The following is a 10,702-nucleotide window of genomic DNA, read 5'->3' as shown; positions in this document are numbered from 1 at the left end:
GCCCGTATGTCTTCGCACCCATTGAGTTTAGTAAGGTTAGTGCTTTATCTTAGTCATAGAGTCAAAGAGTCATAGAGTTTTACAGCACAGAAAGAGGCCCTTCGGCCCTTCGGCCCATCGTGTCTGCACCGCCCATCCATCCCTGTCCAGTCTAATCCCATTTTCCAGCATTTGGTCCATAGCCTTGTATGCAATGGCATTTCAAGTGCTCATCCAAATGCTTCTTGAATGTGGTGAGGGTTCCTGCCTCCACCACCCTTTCAGGCATTGAGTTCCACATTCCAACCACCCTCTGGGTGAAAAAGTTCCTCCTCAAATCCCCTCCCCCTTACCCTGAATCTATGCCCCCTTGTTATTGACCCCCCCACTAAGGGGAAAAGTTCCTCTTTATCTACCCTATCTATGCCCCTCATAATTTTGTACACCTCAATCAGGTCCCCCCTCAGCCTTCTCTGCTCCAAGGAAAACAACTCCAGCCTGTCCAGCCTCTCTTCATAGCTGAGGCGCTCCATCCCAGGTAACATCCTGGTGAATCTTCTCTGCGCCCTCTCCAAAGCAATCACATCCTTCCTATAGTGAGGCGGCCAGAACTGCACACAGTACTCCAGCTGTGGCCTCACCAGCGTTTTGTACAGCTCCATCATAACCTCCCTGCTCTTATATTCTATGCCTCGGCTAATGAAGGCAAGTATCCCATATGCCTTTTTAACCACCTTATCTACCTGCTCCGCTGCCTTCAGGGATCTATGTACATGTACACCAAGGTCCCTCTGACCCTCTGTACTTCCTAGGGTCCTACCACTCATTGTGTATTCCCTTGCCTTATTTGTCTGTCCAAAATGCATCACCTCGCACTTTTCAGGGTTAAATTCCATTTGCCACTTTTCCGCCCATCTGACCAACCCGTTTATATCGTCCTGTAGCCGGAGGCTTTCCTCCTCGCAATTTACCACCCCACCAATTTTCGTGTCATCTGCGAACTTACTGATCATACCTTTTTACATTCTCATCCAAATCATTTATGTAGATCACAAACAATAAGGGACCCAGCACCGATCCCTGAGGTACCCCACTGGACACAGGCTTCCAGTCACAAAAGCAACCTTCGACCATCACCCTCTGCCTCCTGCCACTCAGCCAGTTTAGGATCCAACGCGCCAAGGCACCCTGGATCCCATGGGCTCTTACCTTCTTGACCAGTCTCCTATGTGGGACTTTGTCAAAAGCTTTACTGAAGTCCATGTAAACCACATCCACAGCATTTCCCTCATCCACCCCACTAGTCACCCCCTCGAAAAATTCGATCAGATTTGTTAGACATGATTTACCCTTGACAAAGCTATGCTGACTATTCCCGATTAATCCTTGCCTCTCCAAGTGGAGATTAATTTTGTCCCTCAGAATTTTTTCCAATAATTTCCCCACCACAGATGTTAGACTCACTGGCCTGTAATTCCCTGGTTTATCCCTGCTACCCTTCTTGAATAATGGTACTACGTTAGCTGTTCTCCAGTCCTCTGGTACATCCCCTGTGGCCAGAGAGGTTCTGAAAATTAGTGTCAGAGCCCCTGCAATCTCCTCCCTTGCCTCCCACAGCAGCCTGGGATACATCTCATCCGGGCCTGGGGATTTATCCACTTTTTGGCCCGCTAAAACCGCTAGCACCTCCTCCCTCTCGATGCTAATATGTTCAAGTATGTCACAGTCCCCTTGCCCGATTTCTATGTCTGCATCGTCTTTCTCCATAGTGAACACAGATGCAAAAAATTCATTTAAAACCCCGCCTACATCCTCTGGCTCTACACACAGATTGCCACTTTGGTCCCTAATGGGCCCTACCCTTTCCCTGGTTATCCTCTTGCCCTTAATATACTTATAAAACATCTTAGGATTTTCCTTTATTTTGCTCGCCAGTGTTATTTCATGGCCCCTCCTCGCCCTCCTAATTTCTTTTTTAAGTATGCCCCTGCACTTTTTATACTCCTCTAGGGCTTCTTCTGTCTTTAGTCTTTTGTAACTGCCAAAAGCCCCCCTTTTATTTCTAATGCATTTTTGTATATCCACGAGGCGCGGGATAAAATTTAAAAAAACTGCGGAGAACTCAGCCGCAGCCGGGGGAAAGGACCGGATCTTCATCTGATATTTTATTTGCCTTACAATAAATCTCTATGCGTTCTACATACGTGGCCCAATCTTCAACATCGGGATCGAAATCGTTGATGTTACCACGCTTAGGCATCCTCGCAATCTTCTTGAGAAACAAAAAGAAATTTTTCTTTTCTTTTTTTTTTCAAAATGGCGGTTTCCCGCGCTTGTCTTCTTCCCCCGCCTACGAAAATGGTGGCTTCCCGCGTTTGCCTTTCTCCCCCGCTGGCTGTAATGGCGATTGCCGTATTGCTGCGTTCGCCCTCCCCAGCGGTTCTCAAATCGTGCCTCCCAGCCCCTCTTGCAGTCCGGTCCATTCCCCCGGCTGCGGCTGAGTTCTCCGCAGTTTTTTTAAATTTTATCCCGCGCCTCGCGGCCTCGGTAGCTGCCCGGCCTTTTTCCCCGGTCGCGGTCGAGCTCTCTCTCGACGCTGTTGCGTCTCCCAGCCCGCTTGCAGCCCGGTCTTTTACACCGGCTGTGTTTGCATTCACCGCGGCTCCCGTGCCTTACGCTGTCTCAGTGCCTCTGGCCCCGACTTCTGTCCGGCTCTTTTCCCCGGCTGTGGTCGAGTTCTCCGCCCTTATATCCTCCGTTTTTCCCTCCCCTACTTCACAGCCAACGTGGCCGACTTGCTGCTCGTCGCTGATCGGCTTACCCACCACCGTGATAGAAGGGATGATCACTGCCTATTGCTGATGGAAGGCTTCGTGTCAGGATTCTTCCTTGCTCTTCAGACCCGAGTCTTTTCTCAGCAGGATGATGAGGGCGGATGCCTCTTCTCGATGCCCGTTAAACTGCCTTGGATATATCTCTGCCGCAGGGTAAGATCGTCATCGTCGCCACTGTTAAGTCTGTGTGTTCTAGTTATTGTTAATAAGAATCACTGCACACAGACCACAAGAGTAAATTCAACAGGTCTTTACTAGTCGGAGGTCAGGCTGAACTGCCCAATAAATCATTACACAGCACTTATATACCGGTGTGGTCACCACCGGTATTACAGTATACAGCAGCCAAGATAAAGTAGTGCATCTCTTAAAGTAATCCTACCTGAAGAGGGCAGTGTTGGCTTTGAGAACACCAATAAGGTTTTCACAATATTGCAAACCTTTGTTTGCAGAATACATTTCCTGTATCAATTAGAAGCTGGTGCCATCATTGTAAATATTTATATGTTTACCCAGACATAAAGATTTATAAATGTTTACATAACAATTGTGCAGACTGAGCTATATTATTTTACTTGCCTTTGTTGTGATGGAGATTTTACATTGAATTTAAGCTCATGCACCATGAGTGCAATAAAAATAAATCCTGATTAAGAGCCACTGATTTCAAAATTGTGTTGATCCTACTGAGTCCCAACTAACCTGCTCCTGATTACTAACCAGTGACACCTGCTAGATGAGTGTATGGACTGCAGGCAAGGGTGGTTTAAGCTTGGCTATAATGACTTTAATGCTTGATTGGCTTGCTTATTATGATCACTGTCCGGGGTCACACATTGAAAATGGTTCCTGGGAGGTACCAGTTCAGCTGATGGATGAGCAGTTGCCTTCAGGAGAAGTATAGAAATTCAAGAAAACTGAAAGGAGAGGAAAACATAATGTAAGTTGCTTTACTAGCTTTATAAACACAGACAAATGCAATAATTTTTAGTTTATATTAAAAGCTAAGAAAAACTCACTGTAAAAGTGTACAAGTGCTTTGGCAACTACAGGAGACATTTTGTGTATTGTTTAGGAGCAGCGTTGTTTTGCTTGTTCAAATAAATTTATCCAACGCGAAAACTTCCCAATGCAGCAGCAATATGCCTTTCAAAGAAAAATCAAACATTTTATCCCATCACACTATTTCATGCAAACCATAAAATAGTTTTGTACCTGTTTACAGGGTTTTTGTATGCAGCAAAAACAGATTGAAATTGACACACACAAGGTTAAATAGATGTTTTACAAATCTAAAGATAAATTTATTTTGACCACTACATCATTTAAGTAAAAGTTAGTTGTTGATGTATGTTATGGATTTGGGTTGTAGTAGATTCTTTCTCCGATTTGGGTTGTAGTAGATTCTTTCTCCGGTTCAGTGGTGTCAGTTGCTCTCTAGGCACAAGAGTTTGGAATAAATAACAAAGGTTTTGTGTTTAGCAATATTACAGCAATTGTAATTGATGGTGTTGGCACTCCAAGCCAGCCTGTCATTGAGACATTAATGATAGCATCACATGACAAATAGTTTGGCTTTTGTGACCTCTGAACACATGTTGGACATAAACCCATATGTGGTGCACTGCGATGGTACAGGACAATGCTCCCTCTAAACTGCGTGCGTGCGCGACCACACAGTAATCTGTAAGGTACCGCACAGGCCGCTCACATTTGAAATACCGTGCATACGTAGAAATTTAAAGGGACCGCGCATTGAAATAAGGCCATGGACAACAAAGACAATTTAGAGGGAACATTGGTACAGGATATTAACATGGTTAATGGCACCCGCCTGAGTTGTCTAAAACAAATTCAAAAGTTATTGTAACTTTCTTGCTCCTATCTGTGCAGACATATGTAACTGCTCTGATTATGACATGACTTAGTTTAATAAAAGTTAGCAGTGAGTGGACCGTAACACTACAATATCTGTGGTTAGAGCACAATTAGTCTTCATTGTTGCTGGCAGAACTGATCATAGGAGATAACTTAAGTTACATTGTGCTGCTGCTAGTGTTCCCAACTACTTGCACTCAGTCATTTTGCACCATGGTTCCCCGCACTCTCCTTCAATATGGCAACTGTTAAACAGGATTGGCACATGCTGTATCTGATTCAGTGCAGTCACAGTGTAGCATTGACAGACAATAACAACTGTGCTTGCAATCTGAAATAGATTGCTACTTTAACTCTTTAAAAAGTTACAAGCCATTTTCATTGCACCGACATTGAACAGTTTCTGTTTTTATAGCTCTGTGGCTATCTATGCTCATAATCAGCTTTGGCCATATTTTTTTTTTTTTATATAAAGAGTGCTTGTAACTGTCTCTAAGTTAATTATTAAACTTCTCACACTGTCAAATCCAACAAACTAGCCAAAATGTAAGGTTCATGTGTTTAGGTCATGTGTTTTTCATGTGTACTCACACATACAACAAAGTTATGATAAATAGCTCCGCTTGCTGCAAGTTTTTCATTAATGCTCTAGATATTACATGTTGTTATATAGCAACCCATATTTAAAGAGCTATAAATGATCTTTAATAGGTTTAACTAAATTGTGCAAGCCTCATTGTTATTACAACAAACTTCTCCCAGGCTATGAACAAAGACAGTATTAAAACCCGAAAGGAATTTGAGCATCACTAGTGTGATTCCCTGATGAGAAAAACTCTGGTCCCCACAAATTTTAAATGTGATTTTATAATAAGATTTGATTTGATATTATAACCAACCCTCAAAGGAAAGTGTCATTTTAAAAGGCAGAGAAACCATATGACTGAGTAATCATGTGTATAAAACAGAGGTGTATAAAACAGAGGTGCATATGACAATTACAGCTGTACAGTTCTTTATTAACTCCTTGAAAGTCAGAAATGTGATTTTAATACATTCATATTGTTGCATGTTGCCATCATCTTTGTTATGTTATAAATAGTTATAATGAATATATTTTTGATAGCATAACAAAGGCAGTTTAACCATTATCAAATTAAGATCTCCAATTAAATCCCCATATGGGTCAGCTCTTAAACTGTTCTTAACGTCTCAGTCTGACTCCAGAGCAGAATATGTGAGTACAGTGTGGACACTTTCTTGTATCTTTTGTAAATTTAACCAGAAAGCTCAAGGAAGATTTGTTTTGTGCACTTTGGATAAAGACACTGAAAAAGGAAAACCAACTAGAGTCTGGACTTCACACACAGACGTTAAGCATGGACAGAAAACGTTGATAATATTCAACGAATACACTTTATAGATTAAACACCATTGGGACAAGCACAGCAGCTTGGTTTGTTCCAGTACAAACTAATTATATATTTATCAATCAGCCTCTCTTGGTCTATGTGGAATTCCTTTCAAATGTTACAGGAGTTAACCAAATAATCTTAATGCAAAAGACTGAACCATCTATCTCCATTACAGAACTATTACTGATGCCCAATAACCACTTCATCTACTTCAACTCCCAGACCCGCAGCTTCTCCAATGAGTTCTTCCTGCCTCAGGACTTCTCACAGCACAATCGAGATGATCAATTTTCCAGTCTTTTCTGACCCTGTAATGTTTCAGGTTTTCCAGATGAACATTTCAATTCTGTGTTTCCCACGTGGACACTCAAACCTTTACCTTTAGATAAAGCAACTTGCTTCCAAGTTTTGCTGCTTTCCCCTTCAATTGCGGTTTCAAGCTTACGGAGTAGATGATGCAATCTTTGCATATGACTGATATTCTTCCTTTCCAAGTTCAACTGGGTTGACGGATGTACAACAGTCCAACCAAGGTTCTTCAGTCCAGACAGAACGATGTGGAACCACATCACCGAGGCCATCACTGCCAGCAGTGTCGCCCCCATCACCTGGCTCCAGTGCTCAAAGAAGCTTCATGACCTCAGAGCACTGGTTAAGGTCAGTGAATGCATCTTCAAAAGCCATCTCTTACCAACTGCACCACTGGCCTCCCACACTGCTCAATGCATGACTGCCTGACCCCCACAATCACTCACCTACCAACAATCTGTATCAACCACGAGGCACACTTCAGATTCCTAGCCTCACCTCACCCCCTTGGAGGAGACGGTGCAGGCCATTCTTGGCAGGGGCATGGCTGAGCCCTTGCCCGGCGCTGGGGCTGAAAGGATACAAGATGCTGGTATCCTCATCTATTATACTCCTTCTGGCATGCACCTCTTGCTTTCTCGCCCTCCCCTCACCACAACTCCACCCTTGTACCTTCCTCATTCCATACACCCAAGAAATGCAGCCTGCCCAGCCAGTGGGTGACCAAGAAGAGGAAGAGGAGAAAGAAGAAGTAGAAGAAACACTGTCACTTGATTTGACACTCCCAGCCACCAGCTCCTCAAGGCCGACCAACAGGACCATTTGCAGTCTCCCCCACTGAAAGTCACCAACCTTCCACCAGCCATGCTGTAGCCACTGGGGTAGCACTGTCTGACACCAGTAGGATAGGCAAAGGCACACACAAGACAGTCACTAAGAGAATGCATAAGGGTGATGAGTTCATTTCTTGATGTCATATTGGATGAATAGATGCATAAAGTTGGATTGGAAAGTTTGCTTTGTGGTGGCTTTTATTTCAGCATCGTGGCCAAGTGGATGCTGTGATGGTCGGTAACAGATGGAAGGTAAGGTGTGGGACAAACGTTGAAAGGGGAAGTGGGGTTGTGGTCACTAGTACTGCAGGTGGATGATTCCATCTCGGATATCCCGGCCAGAAAGGGGCTGTCTGGGTTGCATCCTTCCTTCTGCTTCCTCCTCTTCAGCTTCTTTCTCTTCTGCATCTTCCTTTTCCCTCTTCGAGCGGATGCTGTAAATCTGAAATGACAGCATAAAATGCTGGAAATACTCAGCAGGTCAGGCAGCATCTCGACCTGAGAAATGAACTGTTTCTCTCCACGGATGTTGCCTGACCTGCTGAGTATTTGCAGCATTTTCTGTCCTCTCATAGGCCTTCCTTTACGATCCGAGGCCTTGAAAGTGTCCAGCAGCACCCCCTATATACTTGAAAATCTTTTAACATGTACTGCAGCAAGCCACTACTTCAATAAATTTTTAAAAAACAGTCCAAAGGCGTAAATGCAAATTTATCTGAAAGATGTGTGTGTCCCTTTAAGAGGTGCTGACAGCGCCTCTGTCAGTCTGCTGCACGCTAGGTTTACATGGCAAGCTTAAGACCCAGCGCTGAACTCAATGCAAAGATCCAAGTTCGCCGTGGTGACGTTAAGTTGCCGATGCCCACCGCCGGCCGTCGCCACTTCCTCATTTTACTTTGCAGGGTGATGGATCTTACTGGCAGCGCTGCCGGGCCTGGGAAAATGGAGGACGCCACAGGGCCTGCCACCAGCTGCCGAAAGAGCGGCGGCTGCCCTCTTTATGCAGCTTTTTGCCGGTAACGAGTGGCGTTAAGCCCCTGAATTTTTAACCATTTATATTCTAAAATGAATAGCCTGTAGAATGCAATGATATTACAGTGTTAATCTAAGCAAATAAGAAACATCCCATCATGAATGTTTTAGTAATTATATTTAGCTTAATTTATTGTGCATAAACAATTATTAATATTTAAATGAAATTTACCATGATTAGCTTTATAATTAAAAACCTCAATGTAGGTAGAGTGTATCACATTTGTATTATATTCAATCATTGCCAACGTTCATCAAGAACACCTTGTCCAGTTTTAGTTTCCAAAATGTTTTCATAGTATCTGAGGTTGGGGCCAAAAGGGGAGGGATAAGAAAATACCTTCTCATAAAGGCTGATGTTCTCCATCTACAATCCTAGATACCAAGATGAATTAATGTTTAGACTTGTTTGTAATGTGGAAGATTCCATCCTCTACAACATATAAGTTGGAGTATGTATAAAGGACATCGGTTTTTAAATCCCACTTTGAAGTGAATCTCTTCTTGTCCCTCCCATAAATCACCCTGGCTCTTCCCTTGCTTTTGTCGAAACTGTACTGGTAATTTTGTGTCTTTAAATCCCAGCATTAGGACTACCCTAATCCTGGCAGTGTTTTGTGGATAAAGTTGCTGGATTCTTTCTGCTCCCTGTGCTGTAATATGATCCTGGTTGTGGTCTGATTGGATGCTCAGGCTGAGTTAAACTTGCCCAGACCCCACTCACTCTTTCAGTTCAGATTCTGCAGCTCCAGGCACTGCCACTGCTCTGATCTCTCTCAGGATGGGACGCAAATGTTTCCTTTTCGTAACTATTTTCTTTCTCCTCTTCCCTGCAATCTCCTCCTGCCCAAGCCGGTGTCTGTGCTTCAGAACGACTGTCCGCTGTATGCACTTGATGCTGGATCACATCCCCAAAGTAGCACCGCAGACTGTTATCCTGTAAGTACAGAACTTTCTTTTAGAACTGTTTTGAAAGTTTGTTTCACAACCTGAGTTCAGTTAACTTCTGACTTGTTATGGTAATCATGTAGTCTGCGGAACTATTAAGTCTGAAGTGCAATTACGTTTATGAAGTAGGCCAAATTAATCTCAGTTTGGGAATACATTTAAAGATTGTTCTGTGCTGCTGAAAAGACTTTGTTTTAACTTCTGTTTTTCAAAGCCATCTGCTGTAACTTCTGTGATTTTTGAATCATATAACTGATGTTAAAGTAACTGCTTTTGAAATGAATGGGGAAGTATGAAAAGGATGCCAGCAAAAATGAAATGCCAGTTTATTGGCACCTGCTGAGTGTTTTTTTGTTGTTTTGTGCAAAGTTTACCGTTGTGTGTGAGAAGAGCTGCGGAATTAGTTTGTACTGAACTTTGGGAAGCCAGATAATTTCATGCTATGGGCTGAATAAGTAGAGCCTACAGAGATTGGATTAGTCCTGCATAAGTATTAGCTCCAGTTGATTTCAGCTTACTGAAAATATATTTTAATAAGTAAGAGAAAAAAAACCCTTAAAACTAACCGGGTTAGAAATTTGTCTCGGGCGGTGGCACAAAACGGGCGGTATCGCATTGGCCGCCTGTTATACGCAGCGCCCAATATTCAGTTCCATTGCAGTCAATGGAATGAAATATCAAGTGCTGCGTATAACGGGCTGCCAATCCTACACTGCAGGTTTTGCACAACCGCCCGAGGCGGATTTCTACCCCATCATGTGTGGCAAGGCATAGTCATTATGTCAGCTGTCAACTATTTTCTGAAAATTGTGAGGAAACTGTACTTTATTTGCTAATGGCTTAAATTACAAACCCCTCTTCAGTAATAATCTTTGGACATGCTAGGGATCTGTTGCTTATTCTGTGAGGCTATGTTGACATTTGGAAGTGCTGCTTTCTGGAAATATTGGCTAGTTCTGAAAAATAAATATATTAAGTGTCAGAAAGATTCTGGAACTGTGGTCTGGAATCACGTTTTTCTGAGTGATGTTTTAATTAATCCCTTTGATGGATATAGTAGAGTGAACTGGAATGACCCTTTTCCTATATTTAGGAATTTATAATCATAGATGTAGTTGTATAAAAATCATGTTTCTCAACAACTATGAACTTTGAATTGAGGTATATTGGACTTGGGACCAGAGCTGACATGGTTGAGTTGCAACTACCAATAATTTACGCAGCAAAGATTGTGCTGGAGTGAGCCCAGTGGGGACTCCACCCCACTCAAAAAATGAACCTTGTGTTTTGTAAGCGCCTCAGATTAATATTAGTCCAGTACACAATCTCGCCCTACTAAATCTATTGGTATGGTTGTTGTATAAGTGTAGTGTAAACAGGCTGCTGGTCTTGCATGGGACTGAGCCTTTGATGTGCTCTGCATGTCTGTAGGAAGCAGAATACTTTTGTGGCACTTTGTCACTGTACACTCATT

General features: G+C 43.0%; 1 protein-coding gene across 1 annotated transcript in view; it reads left to right on the top strand.

The window, feature by feature from the left end:
- Nucleotides 1-7,794: 7,794 nt before the first annotated feature.
- The window catches only part of LOC147114870 (peroxidasin homolog), a 1,146,739-nt gene continuing 1,143,831 nt past the window's right edge, over nucleotides 7,795-10,702 (top strand). Inside the window, exon 1 of the mRNA XM_085992898.1 lies at nucleotides 7,795-9,219. Coding sequence (XP_085849024.1) covers nucleotides 9,062-9,219 — 158 coding nt within the window. The 5' untranslated portion in view covers nucleotides 7,795-9,061. The remainder of the gene's footprint in view (nucleotides 9,220-10,702) is intronic.

Source organism: Somniosus microcephalus, chromosome 7 (assembly GCF_052327205.1).
Source record: "Somniosus microcephalus isolate GS21.2 chromosome 7, FLI_Smic_1.0, whole genome shotgun sequence".
Lineage (NCBI taxonomy): Eukaryota > Metazoa > Chordata > Chondrichthyes > Squaliformes > Somniosidae > Somniosus > Somniosus microcephalus.
Note: the sequence above shows the minus strand (reverse complement) of the source record. Positions and strands in the feature narration are given on the sequence as shown.